The sequence below is a fragment of the Protopterus annectens genome, chromosome 13.part0 (assembly GCF_019279795.1).
Source record: "Protopterus annectens isolate FY-2018-M chromosome 13.part0, PAN1.0, whole genome shotgun sequence".
In the NCBI taxonomy this organism is placed as follows: Eukaryota; Metazoa; Chordata; order Ceratodontiformes; family Protopteridae; genus Protopterus; species Protopterus annectens.
Window position 1 is genome coordinate 784091246 of NC_056747.1, and position 20030 is coordinate 784111275.

Consider the following 20030-nt stretch of genomic DNA (forward strand, 5'->3'; position numbering starts at 1 on the left):
TATCTATTTGGAAACATTGGCATCTATCCAAATTTTACCCTGCAAGAGGGCTACTGGCATCTGGGGCAAGAAACACTGAGGAAAATGGCGTCGGCTGATGCTTTTATACCCGAAGACCAACAGAGATGACGTCGGGTGGAGTGCGACATCAGCCGAAGCCGGACCCGGACTTTGGAATCCGGCCGACTGCAGGGCTGCCTGACGACAGGACAACCCACTTGTTATGACTGCAGATGCTATCCAGTTCGGACATCTACATTTATGGTAGGTACAAAACTGTACTTTTCCATACCTAGACTGGCTCATGTCGGCCTCTACCATTAGAGTTCATTTGGCTGCAATTTCTAATTTTCATGAAGATGTCCAAGATTCCTCTTATGTCTCATAAATTTTGCAAGACCTTCATAAAAGGTGTGAATCATCTGAAACCACCTTTTTAGAGAACCTATTCAACCATGGGATTTATTAGTTCTGCAGTGTCACCTTTTGAACCAGCCTCTTCTTGCGACCAAGTATTTGTCTTGGAAAACCTTGATTTTGGTCGCTATTACTTTTGCCAGATGTATTTCTGAACTTGAGGCTTTATGTATCAAAAGTCCATACTTGATTTTTCATAGTGTCTCTGTGAACTAATCAGTCATTTCTGCCTGAAGTGATCTCTCAGATGTCATTAATCAAGCCATTAAATTGCCAGTTTTCTTTCCCAATCATTCAAACAGAGGAGTATTGCCTTCATACCCTTGATATACACAGGCAAATCCGTTTTTACTTAAACAGGACTAAACCCTTTTGTAAATCTGACCAGTTATTTTTGGTCTTTTCTGGACCTAGATTAGGATCTACTGTTGCTAAGGTCACATTAGCTAGATGGTTGAGGGAGTGTGACCTTTATTTACACACAACATAATCTCATTGCCTACTACCATGAAAGCTCATTCAACAAGGTGGCAACTTCTGCTGCCTTCCATGTCAGAGCTTCTTTACATGACATCTGTGCAGCTGCAACTTGGGCTACGCCTCATACCTTCATCAATCATTACAAAATGGATTTGGCCTCCAGGGGAAGAGCAACTTTCGGTTCAGTGGTGCTCAGGAATGTCCTTCCATGAGAGCCTCCCAATGTCCCATACGTATGGAATGAACGAGGATTAACAATATCAGATAAAGAAATTGTCTTACCATAACGTTCCATCTATATTGTTGTTCCTGGTTCAGTCATTACGACCCTCCCTCCTTCCCCCTCCTGTGGTTTCTAGTGGATCTCACCATCCTGTTCTTAGGTTATTTGACCAGAGGTAGCCTCTACCTTCTTTAACCTGCAAACTCAATCTGAGGTGACAGGGAGAGGGGAATTGTGGGTAAGAGTTTAGCTCGAGAGTTTGAAGCAGACGTGAGGTTGGAAAATTCCTGGCTCTGTTCTGAGCTCGGAACAGATACTCGTACGTAATGACTGAACGAGGATCATTAATACAGATGGAACGTTATGGTAAGACTACTACTTCTTGCTGGTGACTCTATTGGCCAAGAAAGACTTGTCTGCTTTAGGCTGTGTAAATTTGTCAGGTAAACCAATTGGTTAAGTATTTGGCCCATAATTAAACTTTCAGAATCCATTTCACACCTTAAGTATGTTTACTGTTTGGGTACTACCCATCTTGAAGGGGATTGTTTAGTTTGCATAACTTTTGGACACTGAGCCATTGACAAACTTCTCTACCCCTGAAATTTCTCCAGAAAGCATTACAAAGGAAGATCAGTCATCCTCCTTTCCCCTTCCTGGTTGGTTCCTTTTTCTGTTGTCTCATCTGGTACACCCCCTTGAGTTCTAGATCAGATTCCAGATTGTCTCATCTGTCCGGGATGCCTCGTTATGGTATTCTAGCCCTAAAATTGCCTGTTTTTCCACTTCCAGTGATGGCTAGTTAGTTCAGACTTTCTACTAGAGTAGTCTGCATTCACTTTTTAGCCATCCTTAGGAAAGTTTACAAAAGCAAACAAGATTTTAAGTTGGGCCTTAGGAATTTAAATCTGTTTTCAGCTCCTATACAAGTTGTTTTAGTCTTTCCAAAATTGAGCATATTCCACTGTCAAAATTCACATAGCTGCCATTTTAGTCTAGTATAGTACAACATCGTACTTGTCTTCACTCGAGCTTTCCTCAAAGGTATGTATTCCTCCTTAAACCTTCTCCTTGGGCCATGACTGACGTCAAGCTTTAACCCAAGCTCTGTATGAACCTACTGCTAAGGTGGACTTGATTCCTTTCTTGGAAGACTTTTTCCTATTTGCCATTACCTCAGCTAGTATCAGTACTCCAAGCCCATAGTTTCCGACCTCCATCTTATGTCACAATATCAGCGTATTGTTACACACCAATCCTTCCCTTTTGCCTAAAAAGACCTACAGACTTCACTCAAAGCATTCATTTAACAGTTTTGCTTCTGAATATTACTATTAAAGGATAGTGTGCACTGTGCTGTGTATAAACAATTTCCATTTGCATCTCCATGGAACCAAGCATTTAAGTCAGAGCAGTTGTTAGTATCCTTTAATCTTAAGGTAGGACAAGGCTTTTCAAAGGTTACCTTAGCTAGAAAGTGGACTCATTGCATCTCCCATGCTTTTATAAGGAAAGGGGTTTTGACTTTACCTTTATGGCCTAAGGGTCTTAACTACAAGATCAATTTCTACTGCAGCTTTAAGGCCTCAATTGATTACATTTGTGCTGCTCCCACCAGTTCTAATGGTCATACCTTCATTTCCCATTATAAATTGATTTGCTTTACAGAGATAGGGCAGCTTTTGGTTCTGCCATCCTCCAGAACATCATACCTCGTACTTAAGTAGCTAGGACGTCTGTCCCAACAGCTGAGGAACAGACATCAGATATGAAAGTTATGTGCTTACCGTAATGATGGACCTGTTTGTTGCTGTCCTCTCTAAATATCCTTCCCTCCGTCCACCTTTCGTTTTATGGAAGATTTTTTTTTTTTTTGGCTTCTGGTATATGGGTATGGATTGCCATTTCAGCATGGTCAAATTTTCTATCCCCTACGTGGCCTTTTATCATGGTATTGCAGGCAGACTAGATCTGGGGGAATTTTGCTGACTGGGGTGAATATATGGTTGAGCAGCCTGAGCTATGGATGGATCCTAGGTCAGATCCAAGACCCATCAGTTTAAAGACGGGGACAGAAAGCACAGATCTATCATGGTTAGCAGCTACATAACATGCATTTATCAGACAGGATTTATTAAGTGGAAGTGGTTTCCTTTTTAAGGGCTTCTCAATGTCAAGTTCTAGAGTACGAATTTTGTAACTTGTCTTAACCATTAATGGAGCATTTTTCTGCCATTGCAACATGTTTGTGGAAACCTCTACATAGGCCCATTGCACAGTGAATCCATTTTTTTAAAAATAGCATTTCATCTTTAAAAAAAGAAAAAAATGGGAAGGCTGGTGGCAATGCTCGGGGGGGGGGGGGTCTGATGTCTTCTCTTGTGCACACTCTTCGGTCAGCCTTTTTATATATTCAAGAAGCTTAATTGGCATATCCTATTTCAGACATAGTAGTTGTGGCTACCAACGCTCCCTGGGCTCGTCCCAATAAGTGGTTCCTCTTCTGGGAATGTTGATAGGGTCTTATTTTCTGCTGAAGTGAGGCTTTTCACAAAAAAAAATTAAAGGCAAAGTTTGCCACTGTTCAAATGTCTTGTGCTTCAATTCGAAAGCATGACCTGTTCAAGGAAGTGAATTATGCATTTAGCATCTTCCTCTATTGCGTTGATCTACAAGTGTGACATTGGAGCTTTCCCATCTCAATATGAAGATGGCTTACACCTCCACAGTCTGCTATAGAAATTGAAGCCGATAGCTTTGATTGTTGACCACTGCCACCCTGGATGTCAGTGTTGCCTTTAATATAGCAGCAAATACTGCTGTGGCTGCAGTCATAGTGCATCCCTGCCAGTTTCAAGAGTTTTAAGGTAATGATGCCTATTGCCATAGGGCTTTGGTAAGGGTCAGCGGCATTGATGGCCATGGCTAGCATCCTTGGTGATAACTAGACAGCCATGGTCCCTGGAGGAAACAGCAAGAGACCTGAAGACTTGCCTGACTTGTTCTTCCCATTCATTATTTTAATTTGGTCGTAGATTAATGTTTTATCCTTGTTTGTTCCTTCAGGTATTGATTGTGGAATATTGTCCTAGTGGCTGTTAATGGAGAACTACACCACACTCAAACATGTTTATTTCATTAGGGTTTGGGGTTTCCTACATTTCCACTCTGGAACTATTTAAAGGTTTTAAATAGTTTTATTCATAATTTGAGTTTGACCACACTGGGTCTGGCATATTAAACTAATGCTGATTAGTCTGCCTCCTTGGTATCCCACAATGTAGGGCTTGACTGGGGAAAAAAATACATTCAGGTCTCATTAAAGCTCGTGTAACTCCATTGATTTTACGTATATACAGTACTGTCTTTCAGCTTTAAGTAACATTTCATGCCATTCATTGAATACTTACAGTGCAAGTGCCACAGAACAGACTTTCAAGTTTTTTTTTTTTTTTTTTTTACTGCTGCCTTTTAGAATGGCTAAATTGCAGTCTCTTCTAAAGCCTGAATTGTATTTCTTTGACTTGTCTCCCATCCCCCTTCACACCTAACTTCCTTAGCTGTCAAAATGCTAAGGGTAATTGAGCTGTTACCTGCTGTGATTGAGAGCTCACAGCTGGAAACTTGACTCGTGTACTATTTCCCTGTTCTAGGCTTTACTTCCTGTATGGGTAGGGGAATTACCAGGGAGCTGTAGCATCACAGCATGGGTGGGTTTTTAGGATGGTCATGGTGATGTCAGTTTGGGGAGGGAATTGGCCAGAAAACTACCTGTATTCATTGGCCTTAATGACATCAATAAATTGGAGGCTGCAGCAAGCTTTTCCACAGTGGGATAAGTTTTTTTGAAAGTGAAACCACCACAGTACAATAAGGTACTGTTGTAGTGGAGAGTCAATTTTAAAATGTTTTAAATACTGTATTCATAGGGACAGCAGGGAGAAAAAGGGCAGAAGGTGAGCATTTAATTGAATTCTGTTGTTTAACCTTAGCCAAGACCTCAACTTGGTGGTCTTCCTGTCCAAAGAGCTATACAATGTGTTTCACAAAGCGAGTTGGAGGTAGAGAACCAGCACTGACCGTAGTAGTTAACGTTTCCATTAACCAAGCTGTTCCATTGCGTCTTAGCAAACTAGTAAACTAAGCAATACTGGTGCTATATAGACTGAAGCAAGGACTTTAGCAAATGGAGCAAGTGTTATCTTTTGTCTTAAAACAGGTGGCCCAGTGAGCAAGCCATCAGTTTCTAAATGGTTGACAAGTACACTTATTGCTTTATGAAGGGCATGGTAAAACCTTCAAAAGGGCATGTTGAAACTTGTATACCAGGTGCCACTTCCCTACGAAAGCTTGTGTATCCTTAATGCACTTGTTAATGCACTTGTGATGTGGATTTGGTTCTTTTCGTACCTTTTCTGTTCAATCATCTTGCGATGTAGTCCAGAAGTGGGATAAGGCTTTAGCACACCATTCTGCAAGCTACTGAGCCCTGTTTGTAGTACGGATAGGAGGGAATGTTTTCTCCCCTGTCCATCCACTCTGTGCACAATTTATTTTGTATAGTTAATAAAACACTAAAGTATGATCCGATGTTCATTTTCATCTGATTCAACTCTGGCTATGATCTGACATTGGCAGCTTTATACCTTTTGGATCCAGGTCTCTTGATTACTCTCCTACCTGTAATTCCCCTTTCATCCCCAAATTACCCCATATCTCATTTGTTGCCTGAACCGAATGGTCACAGAAGCTCTGATCTCTGTTGGGATTGGTGTACTACCACTATTGTAAATATAACACTGTTTTTGCTAACCTTTGCTGTTTTGTACAGTTGGGTGTCCTTTGCTCCACCCCATTTGGTTGAGCGGCAAGTATGCTATTGTCCCCTCCAGTGACCACTCCATTGCAGGTCCAACCTTTGCAGTTGAGCTAAAACACTGAGGCTGGTGTTTGTGAGGTGGATCAGTTCAATTGTCAAAGCCCTCCCTGCCTCTTGGGGCGTTGACTCTTGCAGTTTTGTTCCAGTGTCGCCCTTTGGGGTGGGTTGGGATTTTTGGATCTGTCATCCCTCCTGTTTTTTGAAGGTGCCATCAGTCTGTTAATCTACTAGCTTTCTTTCACTGCCAATCATGCGCGGACAGGTGATCCGCTGTGGTGACCCTTAACTGGGAAAAGCCCAAAGAAGATTGCAAAACTGGGATATGTTGTCTCCAAGGTCACTTTTCAAGATTGCTCTCAAACTGATTTGACAAATTGGGGTTATTCTTAACTAGACAGTTCATTTGTCAAGGGCAGTGGCAACTTCCACAGTTTTTTCAACATTTCCTGAATTGTGCAGCTGCTACTTAATCTAATGTACATCCATTTCACTATAAAATGGATGTGCAGTCCAGAGCTTTTTTTTTCTTTGGCTCTGGTATATCCAACCTTAATTTTACCTGGGCATGTATGTAGATAATGCATTTGTCCTATATGAATCAGACAAGTGGACCGTATCCAATACAAAAGTTATGTACTTGCCAAAGACTTAAAGGTGCCCAGGCATGACCACTCCCAGTCATTGAACCCCATTAAAATAGGACAACACAGATTTATCATTATGGTGAGTACATAACTTTTTCAATCTGTCAATACTCATCTTTTCTTGACTGATGGGTTACGGTTCTGATCCAGTTGGATAGCCCGCACCAGCCGAAAATTCTTGAGCTAATCTACCCACTCCCTGTTTACCTCAGATCTCCCTTCCTGTTCTTATAGAAAGACTCGTCAGGCTCTGTCTCGCAGCGAAGTCCATTAAAAGTTTGCTTACATTTTTCTAACTTTTGTTATATTTCTGAACATTGTCCACCCTTTTCCTCTTTCTTACAAGTGTTAATTTCCTTAAACCTGGGTATTGCCTACTGTAGTTGGTAGATTCCCTTCTCTCCTTACTATTGAGTAAGCTTTCCTAACATTGTTGGTAGGATTCTTATCTGAGTGTGTTCCCAAGTTTTACTTTCTTTGGCCTTTTTTGCTATTATGTCAGATAAGTCAAAATCGACCACTGGTTTTAAACAGTGCCAAGAGTGGCAGAAAAATGCTGGACTCTGGTCATGACAAATATGTATACTGTTTTTTCAAGTTTCTCATCTGGATAGTGCTCTGTCTGCTTGCGCTTCAGTATCAGAGCCCTGGTCGAACGTAGAAATTGTATTGTGCAAGGCCGACCAGTCTCCTCAGGCCTCTGGTGTAAAATCTGCTCATTTGGTGCTGATGTCTCCATTGACGCCCGCATCCAATAACACCTTTCAACTGGTTCCTCCTCAGAACCGAAATTTAAAGTTCTGAAAATTTCAGAATGCAGTGTCCTCAGCACCAGCCTGTACTTGGTTGCCATCGACACACTCTAATGTACAATATCGGCACCAGCTTCTGTACCGACCTCTGCAGCTCTTACCTTCTGCCCGATGCCAAAGACTAGTCTCTCTCTCTACACCCAGGACTACATATTCACCATCTGTCGACCCCTTTCTGGGTCAACTTCTAGCCCTTTTATAGAGACGTGAATCTTCCTCTGGCTTGTCTGTTTGCTCTATTGGGAGTCTTTCTGACAACAGTGAGGTGGTTGGATCAGCTTCTGACAGCTAGGGGTCTTCCCCCATCTCAGCCCCTTCCTCCTGGTGTAGGGGAATTCTCTCCTAGCACCCCTATGTATACTCTGATCTCTTTGCAGGTGTGAGAGGTCTACTCCAATGGCCTCTGTGCCAACAATTTCCTTGTCTTCGGATCTGGGGAATTTGAGTCTGCTCCAGTTTTTTCGTTCAGAGCTGATGTTACTGCTTCGCACTGCGCCAGGTAGAGGCCCTTCCTTGGCTTTGCAGTTGGGTGCCATGGAGCAGGGTGTGACCCCGGTTAAGTTTCTCTGTTCAAGACTCCCATCCCTCTTGGGGGGGGGGGGGCTGCTTTTCAAGCTATGGAGAGGGCTTTGGCCACCGCTTCTCATGTGGCTCTTGTTACTGGCGTCACCCCTATTGACACCTGCTTACCCATAGCTAACACCAACGTCGGTACCCTGACAGTGAGCTCTAAGGATGCAACACATACTGACCAAGGGTCACACCTCTTGCGCTTTTCAGGTATTCCCACTGAAGACCCTCCTTTGAACAAATTGTATAAGAAAGACCTAGACTTCCCTGAGGAGTCTGTCACCGAGGGAGCAGATTTCGATGAGGGAGAGGTGCCCCCCCGGCCACCCCAGAAAACTTCTCCTTTGCAGACATTCTGGAGATCCTTAAACAGGAGTTGACTGGAAGCCCAAAGACCCGATCTCTGAGGAGTCTGTACTTGCAAGCCTTTAAAGCTCACCCATTTACTTTGAGTGACCCCTCCCACTGACTAGCTTAATAAAATTGATCACTCAGCAACCTTGGAAGGCCCCTGATTTAATGGAATGATTCCCCAGAGATTAGATAAAATACTTTCTGCTCCCGGGGATCATCGGTACTGGGTGAAAGGGTTCAGTAGACACCATGTTTGTAGCGGCTGCCACTAAAAAGGAACTGGCTAAGCCAAGTTCCACTGCTCATTCATTTAACTGGGAGTTGAGGGTGATGGACAGATTTGGGAAGTGTGTATGCATCCTCGACCTTTACCAATAGGTTCTTGAACTTTTTGGCACATTTGACTAGGCTGCAGGTGGATCTGGTCAGCTGCTGCCTTATGCCCTAGCAGGAGCAGTAACTGTGGGGGTCTAGGAAAAAGTGGCCTCTCAGCTATCCTGGTGTCTTATCTTTAATTTGTCCATGAGACTAATTGCACATGCATCCGAAGGGGCGACCAGGTCAGCAGGTTCAGGTGTTGCAATTCGACACTTAGATGCACCTGTGAGTTTGCAGAGCCAATCAAGTCCTCCATCAATGCTCCCTTTGACAGATCCTCCTTTGGCTCCAAAATTAAAGCAACACACTCTCCAGGTATGAGAGATGGAAAAACCCTGCCTGCAGTTGACATAGTTTTTCTGCTCCCCAACGTGCCTAGTCTGGAATCAGAGGAGTGGGAAGATGTGGTTCAAGAAGTCAGAGGCATTTCCAGACACACATGGTACAGACTCCCCTTGGGGAAGAGGTGGGAGTCCCAATGGAAGACTCCATTCTAGAGGCAAACGTGGCCTGCCGAGCTAGGGTTCAAGGGAGTCCTCTGGTCAGACCCGTCAGTGCTCCTGAAAGGCGACCCGATTGCTTTACTCTGGCGGCAGACAGGGGAATATTTTCTTTCCACCCACCAGCCTAGCAAGAAGTAAACAGATTCCTGGTTAATTTCCTGAGGGTACTTTACCCCCCTTCATTCTTTATGCAAGAACTCTAACAAAACTCCCTGATGTTCCACCCAGTCAGAGACCAAGCGGCCTTGGAAATACAAAAGCTGCTAAGAGTCATCGAAGTCCCACCAGACCAAATAGGAACCAGATTTTGTTCTAGGTTCTTTAGCACCGAAAGACTGGGCTAGAGACTGATTCGGATCTCTGCATTCTAAAATTTGTTCAGTCCAAATTCCGGATGGTCACTGTTCACTCGATACTTCCTTTGGACCGATTGGATATGCTCTACAGACATTCAAGACACGTATTACTACATAAAAAGACAACTGCTCAAGAAGGCTTTTCTGCTTCCAGTTAGGAGCCAGACACAATCAGGTCAGGGCTCTGCCCTTTGGTCTCACCACAGCCTCCACAGTGTTCAAATGTATGGCAGCGGTAACAGCTCACTTGAGGCTGCATGTATTCCAGGTGTTTCCATATCTAGATTAGTGGCTCATCACTGCTTCCACCAGACATCTGCTGCTGCAGGTGACTTAATTCGCCCTGCAATTTTCTGCAGCTAGGCATCATGGTCAACCTTGGTCTCAACTGATCCCTTCTCAGGATATGGTGTTTATCAGAGCTAGTTTCAGCCCATCCTTGTGTGGCCTCAAAACCTCCCCACAGCCTACAGAAAATTAAAATCTCAAGTTCAGTCTCTCCTGTGCTCAAAGTATCTGCCCGGCTATTGCTTTAAGCATTAGGGTCTATGGCAGTGGCTATCACTGGTTTCATTAGCAAGATTTCACATGAGATTACTGCAATGGCTTCTTGCAAATCGATGGTCTCCTAACCCATCCAGTGAATTTCCTCATTTTTATCATCCCTTGCTGCAAAAACTACTTATCCTGGTAGGTGGAATCTGAAGAAATTCTTTTGGGCTGTCCATTTGTTACTTCTCAGCCCAAAGCCATAGTGACCACGGATGCTTCCCAGATTGGGGGGGGGGGGTGGCATTATCTGGGAAAGACAATTTAAGACACGGTCCCTGATAGAGGCTAATCTGTGTATACACATTCTGGAGCAGAGGGCAGTGCTACTAGAGTTGCAAGTGTTTCACTCTGCTCTACCTCCAGGAACTGTTGCAGTTCACTCGGACCCATCCTTAGTCTGGTATATCAACAAGCAAGGAGAAACCAAATCCTATCCCCTGTCGAGAAGCCCTCAGTGTGAGGAAATGGGCCATTGCCTCCAACTGCTTTCCGATAGCAATGCATATCTTGGAGGGGGTGCAAATGTGATAGCAGACTGAGCATATGCATTCTTAATGCTTCACGAGTGGTCTCTCAGTCCCAAGGTAGTGAAGATCTTTCATCGCTGGGGCTAGCCTTGCTGTGACCTTTTTGCTTCACCCCTAAACAAGTTCAGAAGCTATATTACCCTAATCTCCCGTCAGAGGGAGTCCACGAGAGACTCTTCTCATTTGGCCCCTGGATCTCCTTTATGCCTTTCCCTGTGATCCCTCTCTTTTTCCTCAAAGCAGCCAGGTTGAGGACGAGAGAGACTCTTCTCATTTGGCCCCCGGATCTCCTTTATGCCTTTCCCTGTGATCCCTCTTTTCTTCAAAGCAGCCAGGTTGAGAACACTAGAGACCCTTCTCATTTGGCCCCCGGATCTCCTTTATGCCTTTCCCTGTGATCCCTCTCTTTTCCTCAAAGCAGCCAGGTTGAGAACACTAGAGACCCTTCTCATTTGGCCCCCGGATCTCCTTTATGCCTTTCCCTGTGATCCCTCTCTTTTCCTCAAAGCAGCCAGGTGGAGAACCAAAGTAATCTTCACTTCACTGTTCTGTCCCCGACACATTTGGTTTGCCTTCTTATAGCCTTATCTTTTTCAGCATCCATGGATTCTGAATCCACTTCCAGATCTTTCTTCTCGCCCGTAGGGGACTGGTGCATCCCAATCTTCAAAGTCTCAAGCTAACTGCTTGGTTCCTCCAGTCCCATTAGTCACCAGGCATAATGATATTCCATCCCCAGTATGAAAAATGTTGCTGGCATTCCAAAAACCGTCCACCAGGAATCTTTACCTCCGTAAATGGAAGAGATTTTCAATCTGAGCTTGATAATGGCATTGATCCCTTTTCTGGCCATCTTTTTAAGGGGGCTTCCACTTCTACTGTCAAGGTCATTCTTGCAGCCATCGCTAACTTTCATAATGGCTTCGGAGAGCTACCGTTAATTTCTCAGACTTTGTAAGGTCTTCCTCAAAGGAGCTATCCATTTAAAGCCCCCATTTAAAGGTCCTCTACCACCATGGGACCTGCCTACTTTGCAGTCACTGGTACTATCCCCCTTTGAACCAGCAACTACTTGTGACAAGTTGCTCCCTTGCATCACCTGTGCAAGAAGAGCTTCTAAATTGCAAGCCTTATGCTCAACCCCCCCCCCCGTTAATTTTCCACATGGGATAAATGCATCTTTTCTTCCTAAGATGTTCTTAAGAGTCCAACATTAATCAGACTGTAGACTTGCCTGTGAAAGGCGAATAGTGCTTACACCTGTTAGATGTTCGCAGACCATTACTTTATCTCAACAGTGCTAAATAATTTAGGAGATCAGAGCAATTTGTCATCTCTGGCGCAGCCTTAGGGAAATGTCTGTAAGACCTTGTTAAAATGGTTGAGATTAAAAGCTTCCAATGCCAGTGAAGGTACATTCCATCAGATCTATGGCTACCTGTCTGCCATTCTAAAGCTTTCATAAGTGCAATATGTGCAGCAGCAACGTGGGCTGCTCCACATACTTTAATTATTCAGTACAAATTGGACTTGGTCTCCAGAGGAAGAGCCGCCTTTGGTTCTATGGTTCTCAGGAATATCCATCCATAGGGCCACCCAGGATCTAAAGTAAATGTGTTCCATCAGTCAAGAATAAATGAAGATTGGCATCAGATTAAGTTGTTAATCTCTTACCATAACGTTCCATCTGTGTTGTCAATCTTAATCTATTCTTGGTGTCCCACCCACCTTCCCCCTCCTGTGGATTCCTGGTGGAGCGATCTGTTGTCCTGGGTTTTTCTGTTAAGTCCATGGGCATGCCTTCTTCTCTTGGATTTGGTTTCCCTCTATTCTGCAAGTTTATAAACTTTCTGAGGTAACCGAAAAGGGCATTGTGAATAACTATTGGCTCAAGATTTTTTTTGACTGGCGCGAGATGTACAACAGCCAGATCGATTCCGAGGATCGAAACCGTAACCCCTCAGTCAAGAATATAGGACAGCACAGATGTAACGTTATAAGATTTTTGCGTAGGATCAGTCTTGCTGCTGTTCCTCCATTTTTTTGTTAATCTGTTGAGGTGATCAAAATAGTTATCGCTCACCAGTGTTAGTACAGATAAGTAATCTTGTCTCTCTTAGCAACATAAAAAGTAGATGCCAGTGGGAGGCTTTCTTTTCCTGTAATTCCTGCCCTGAGATTTGTAGGGGCTGCAGTTGAAACTTCACATGCTATTTTTAGCCAGTTTGGCCTCATTTTTTGGACTAAATGAGACTTTTACCAGGCATATCCCCCATATATTGACTTGAGGAAACCAGAAGCACGGTGCAAGCTGCCTGCCCCTTGTCCATGAGTCTTGTTTGTGTACGGGAGTATTTGTTACATTGAGTATGGTGTATAATACCTAAAATGTTCGACCTATTTAAGAAATGTTGTAAGCAGCAGTAGTATAGCAGTGACAGAGGAAACTCTTAAGGTAACTGTTGGTGAATATATGCATTTCTCCACTGTCTTTTGGGAGGCTGCATGAAAGAACTGTGTAATAGGTAATCTGAGATTGTCCAAATTACTGGAATTGCTATGTGGCGATACTAGAATTACTTTGGCTGCCCTTTTCTCTGCTGATAAGATTAAAATATTTTCTTGATGAATGTTTGGAAGATTGTGTTGCTTCTGGGAACAATTTATATAAGGGTGTGTATTATTTTTTTTTTTTTTTTTTTTTTTTTTAACAGATGTCCCTGATGATGACCATTATAAACTTGGCGCAGAACTTTGTGGGGAGCAACAACATCAATCTTCTGCAGCCTATTGGTCAGTTTGGTACTAGGTTACATGGTGGCAAGGATGCTGCTAGTCCTAGGTATATTTTCACAATGCTGAGGTGAGTCAAAACCACTTGTTCTTCATTGTATATTTTATGCAGCACAGTTGAGTTCATATTTGCTTTATTACAGTACAAAATGTCACCTGCATCTCTGTCAATAAACTTTTCATTAAACTTGAGCAAGAGAGCCTAACAGACAGCAGTCTCCTAAAATTTGTAATAATTGCTGCACCCACCATTGCTTTACCCACTAACTACTTACTAATAGACCAATATGCAGAATATTGTACTCTGCTGCTGGAAAAGGTTCCTTATGGCCACCCCTTATGTAAATGGATCCCATTTCCTTGTTGCCTTCGCTTTTTTCCACTTTAAAATAACAAGTGTAACCAGGAACGTAAGGAATACCTCCAAAATACAGGACATTTAACATGGCTGTCAGCAGTTATAGAACCAGTATAGCCATTATGTATCTCAGGAACTGTATTTAACATATCAGAATCTTATGATAACTGTCTCGTGCAGCAAACTTACTCTTAGGTGGATCCTCATGAAGTGGTTCATGGGTTTACAAGGCTTAAGGACCAGTTAGGCCTTTTTAAGCCTAGCCATGCATCCCAAATATCGGACAATTTCTGCTACCCTTGAGTGTAAACATATCCTTGGGAGAGGATACATTTGCAGACTGGCCATGTTCATTAGAGACATGGGTGCCAAACCAGGGATGAATTTCCTGTTCCTCATCCAACTGTCCAAGTTATAATTGGGTTAGAGAGGAGCTCATCACATGGATGGAGAGCCTCTTCCATAGAAGGGGTAGTTGGGATATCTCTTCAGTAGGTCCTTTTTATGTCAGGCAATGTTCAAGTCCTTAGATCAGGAAATTCTGGAATTTAGTAGATTTGCAGGAGGCCATCAGAGTGGGGTCCTACAATGCCTTGTATGCTGGGCATAGATCCTCCTTGCCCCCATAACAGGCTGTAAGAGAGAAGTTTTGAGGCAATCTCCAAGACACCGTTTTTGTGAGGAACCTCTGTGTGCATTCCTGTTGGATGTTCCTTTCCTGGTTAGGTATATAGCAGAGGGCAGTGTACTCAATGGTCTTGATGAATTCTGAATACTGTCAGTAGAACATTGACTTCTTGGTCTTAGATATTATAAGTTGCACAAAATAGAAAACTTTCGTCACTACTATAGAGACACAGTCTAAGGCTAGATTGCTCTCTAAATGTATCCCAAAGTCTCCGACTACTAGGGCTAACAATGCTGTTCATTTCTTGGCATTTAGTTTTAGTCCACAGCTGGCATTTTCTGTCACTTATTAGAAAACAATTTTAGTGCGGGTATTCTTTGACAGCTAATTTGCAGATGTTCTTCATTCCACATTGCTGCAGTCCTAACCATTGGGTAGTCCGCTGTCCAGTCGGCCCGAATACCAAAGTATATGGCTGACGTCGGTCAAGGCGCATTAGACTGACGTCAGGACGTCAGGGTACTAATGCGCATGACCGACGTCATATCCTCAGTCTTTTTTGCCGCATGGTCCGATGCAGAAGCAGTTTTGCGAGTGCAGGTTGGCGTTCTGAAATATTTCCGAAGTCGGAGTTTCAGACCGAATCAAAGTTGGCTAAGTACCCCGTTGGGGAACATTTTGGTTTTTCTTGCCTCAGTATTTAACCGGATGTCAGAAAAAGTGAATAACTGTATTTCTTGTGGGAAGCAGATACCTCATAGGGATTACCATACTTTGTGTATACCTTGTTTAGGGCCTGAGCACGACGTTGTTGGTTGCCGCTCTTGTGCTAGATTTAACAAACGCACTATTAAGAGAAGGTTAGACTGTGCCAGGTTAGTGTTTGGGAAGCGTTGTAATTACAAAATGCCGTCGGATGCTCCGACGCCCGCTTCTCAAAAGCGCAAGGACAAAACAGCAAAGCCTAGGGTTGATGAACCGGCAGTCCCGGACGTCGGTTCTTTAGAAGGCTCAGTGGAGCCAGAGGTTTTGCCAGGAGTTTCTTTGGAGTCTCAGGCAGAGACTTTACTGTTACAGGATGTGCCCTCTCAGGAGGTAGGCCAGGCTGAGGGGGCTTCTCAGGTAACTGTTCTTCCCTCTCTTCCTAAGGTAGTTAGAGCTTCTCCTACTGTTTCCAAAACTTCTTTGAGAGGTAGGCCAAGTTCAGCTTCAGTGGGGGCTTCTCCTAGCACTTCAGGTTCTGTGCCTAAGAAACATATGCTTAAAATGGCAGAAGATTTAATTACTATGATTAGAGGCTCTATGCCCCCTCCTGATAAGAGGCCTAGGGTGGAACCTGAGTTTGAGAGTTTTGAACGGTGTTCAGAGGCTTCTGAGTTTTCTGTGGAAGACTTGCAGGAGTATCCTCCTTATTCTGATTCTGATGTGGATGATTCCACTCCTACAGCTTCTCCTCCTGAGGATTTCTCATTTTCAGAGACTCTGCATTCCATGAGGGAGCACTTTAAATGGGAAGGCCAAGATTACTCTGATCCCAGGAAAAGGCTTGGGGAATTCTTATTTTTACCCCAGCATAGGCCCTTAGCTATACCTCCTGTGTTGAATGTGGTGGAAGATGTTTTTGCAGAGGCTTCCCTGAACCCTGATTCTTTGCCTCCTGCCCCTGTTAAGCCTGATAAGTACTATAGGGTGCCTGAAGCTCATAAGTATCTGTTTGAGTCCTAGGGCAGACCCGAAAACGGTTTCTCAGGGGCCTAAGGGTGTTAAGGCCTCTGTTGTTAAAAATCCTGTTCCCACTGATAAAGAGGCAAGGGCTTTGGATAGGTGGGGAAAGAAAGTGTATACTTCTTCCACTTTAGCCATGAGAGCGTTGAATTGTCAGTTTCACATGCTAAAATATCAAAATTATCTCCTTTCACAATTGAAATCTAAGGTGGATGCTTTGGCGGAAGGTATAGAGTGTAAACAGTTGCTGGATTTAGTTCATGTGTCTGAACAAGTGGGTAAGCATTCTTTGCAATGTGGTTTTGATGCTGTGCAGGCCTCCTCGAGGGTGGCTGCCACTAGTTCTGTTCTTCGCAGGCATGCCTGGTTGAGGGATCAGAATTTAGCAGAGCATGTTAAGACTAGGATTTTGGATGCTCCTTTACAGTCTGATGTGTTATTTGGTTCGCCTGTGGAAGCAGTTTTAAAGAAAATGGAGGACAAAGCTAAGTCTATGCAAACTGTTAAGGATTTCTTGCAGGTGCAGCCACCGAAGTTTATTAGAAATTGGCCTACTAAGGGATGGACATATCCTGCTTATGATTCCCAGTCTAGGGGTAGGTCTAGACGTGGTAGGGGCAGAGCTCAAGGTTCTTTTAGGCCTAGAACAGGGGGTTCACCTGCTCAGGCTTCTGGTGAGGGCAGGGGTCAGTCCTTTCGTAAACAGACCCAATGACCTGCCTTTTCAGCTGCCAGTAGATTCTCGTCTGGCAGCTCCTTTGGGAGGAAGACTGTCTCTTTTCAAAGAAAATTGGGATTTAATCACTCAAGACAGATGGGTGTTGGATATCATTCACCACGGTTACAGGTTTTATTTCCATACATTGCCCCCTTTCAAAGGCGTGCCAGACGTTCCCCCTCCACAAAGGAAAGAGGCTCACAAGCAAATTTCTTTGTTACTCCAAATAGGGGCTATTCAGCCAGTCCCTGTACCAGAAAGGGGCCTAGGATTTTATTCTCGCCTGTTCCTAGTTCCAAAGAAGGGGAACACGTGGAGACCAATTTTGGATTTATCTATCCTCAACACTTATCTGGACATTCCCAAGTTCAAGATGTTGACGTTACAACAGCTTTTACCTCTGCTGGGCAAAGATCATTGGATGGCAACTTTAGATCTCAAGGAAGCTTACCTTCATGTGCCTATAAGACTAAGTTGCAGGAAGTATCTGCGTTTGCGAGCTGGAAATTCTCATTATCAGTTCTCTGCATTGCCCTGTGGCTGATCTACTGCGGCCAGAGTATTCACAAAGGTTCTGGCTCCAGTGATAGCTTACTTCAGGCTGAAAGGAATTCAAATCTATCCTTACTTGGACGACTGCCTGATTCTGGCTCAAGAAAAGGAAGACCTTCTACAGCATCTGGAATATGTCATAGCAGTGCTAAGATGCCTAGGGTATTCTGTGAACGAAATAAAGTCCAGTCTAGTACCCTCTCAAGACATGTGCTTTCTGGGTGTGAGACTGAATACAGCAGCCCAGATGGCCTTTTTAACCCCGGACAAACAAAAGAATCTTTCCAGTTACTTCCATCAACTATCTCTTCAGTCCGGGCTGACTGCAAGGACAGTCCTTCAAGCCTTAGGGTTCATGGCATCTTGTATTCTGGTGCTTCCCAATGCCAAACTGCATATGAGGAAGCTGCAATGGTATCTCAAAATGTGTGGACACAGCACTGCCAGGATTTGGACACTGTCATTCAAATAATACCTTGCATTCAAAAAGAATTTTTGTGGTGGGCTCAGGAATGTCACCTAAACAAGGGACTCTCTGTGACCCGGCCAGAGGCGAGTCAGATTTTAACGACAGATGCCTCGGACATTGCTTGGGGAGCTCATCTAAATGGAAAGTGGATACAAGACACGTGGCCTGCCAGACTACAGCATCTACATATCAACATGAAGGAGATGTTAGCAGTCCAGTTTGCATTAATGGCTTTCAAGGAGTTACTTCTTCCTGGGCAGGTGTTGATTCTAACAGACAACACAACTGTCATGTGGTACATCAACAAACAAGGGGGAACACATTCTTATCCTCTATGCAGGCAAGCAATGATTTTATGGGAGACTGCGCTCAGCTTGCAACTAACTCTTCAGGCAAGGTTTCTGCCGGGAGCACAGAACTCCTTAGCAGATGTGTTAAGCAGGCAAATCATGGATCCCCACGAGTGGAAACTGGATCTTCATGTATTTCAGAAATTGACAGTGTCATGGGGAACTCCAGACATAGATCTGTTCGCTTCTCCACTAAACCACCAGCTGCCAAAGTTTTGCACAAAGGGGTTTCATCACACAGCTTGGAAAGTGGACGCTCTTTCTTTCAGTTGGAAAAATCTTCTCCCAAAGGTGCTCCTAAAGATCAGACAAGACAAGCCAAGGATGATTTTAATAGCTCCAGATTGGCCTCGGCAACACTGGTACCCACTTCTAAGGAGTCTGGTAAGGAAGCCTCCATGGCCTTTACCTTTGATTCCACACCTGTTATCTCAGAGGGACGTTCACCTGCTCAATGTCAAGCTTCAATCTCTTCATCTAACAGCCTGGCATATTCTGTTTTGAAACACAGCAGGTCTCAACTTCCTCAGCAAGTTTTAAATGTGATTATGGAAGCCAGAAGACCTAGTACAAGGAAAGTGTACGCAGAAAAATGGAAGAGATTTTTATTTTGGAGTGCAGCAAAGAATTTGGAGATTTCTGAGCCTAATTTGAGTGTGGCTCTTCAATATCTTACTGAGTTATTGGACAAAGGTTTGTCCTTCTCTTCCATTAAAATTCATGCTGCAGCAATTTCAGCTCACTATGATTGTGACCCACCATTGTTTTCACATCCTTTGTTCAAGCAGTTTCGTAGAGGGCAAAGAATATAAGACCCCCACGTAGAGCTCCTACTCCTGCTTGGGATCTCAATTTTGTGTTGGAAAAACTTACTCTACAACCTTTTGAGCCTGCGGCTACTGCTGAGTTAAAATACTTGTCATGGAAGACTGCTTTTTGTTGGCCATTACTTCTGCAAGAAGGGTTTCTGAGTTGCAGGCCCTTATGGCAGTAGAGCCCTTTTGATTTTCCATAAGGATAGAGTATCATTACGCACTAATCCTTCCTTTATGCCTAAGGTGGTTTCTAGTGTGGCTTTAAACCAAACTATTCATTTGCCTACTTTCTATGCAGATCCCCAAAACAAGGGAGAAAAGATTTTGCACACTTTAGATGTACATAGGCAGTTACGTTATTATTTAAGCAGGACTAAGGATTTCAGGCAGTCTCAGCAGTTGTTTGTTTCTTTTGCCTTGACTTCTCAGGGCAAGCCTGTGTCTAAGCAAACTATTTCTAAGTGGATTGGGTTTTGCATTTCATTTTGTTATTCCCATCATGGCAAGGAGATTCCAGCTGGGATTAGGCCTCATTCCACAAGGGCTACTGCCACTTCAACAGCATTTCTCAGGGGGGTGGCAACTAAGGATATTTTGGAGGCAGCTACTTGGAGTTCAGTGCATACTTTCTCTAAGCATTACCACCTTCCTCTCTACTTTAAATCTAGGGCTGGTTTTGCCACAGCTATTTTGCAAGGCATGTTGACAGCTCCTGCTTCCTTATGATTTGCCAGCCTCCCTTACCTCTGCTTTGGGATTCTACCCAATGGTTAGGACTGCAGCAATGTGGAATGAAGAACATAGTACAGTTTTGTACCTACCATAAATGTAGATGTTCGAGGATCCACATTGCTGCAGTCCAATTTACCTCCCTCCTTCCGCTCTGTGTTTAGGGGTTGTGGTGTGGGTTAGGCTATATTCTTGTGC

The 20030-nt window shown here is 43.7% G+C and overlaps 1 protein-coding gene across 2 annotated transcripts in view; it reads left to right on the top strand.

Moving 5' to 3' along the window:
• LOC122787663 (DNA topoisomerase 2-alpha-like) overlaps window positions 1-20030 on the top strand; it is a 1447528-nt gene that overhangs the window by 863635 nt on the left and 563863 nt on the right. For both annotated transcript variants that reach the window (XM_044054499.1, XM_044054498.1), the window contains exon 20: window positions 13410-13558. In XM_044054499.1, the coding sequence (XP_043910434.1) occupies window positions 13410-13558 (149 nt within the window). The remainder of the gene's footprint in view (window positions 1-13409; window positions 13559-20030) is intronic.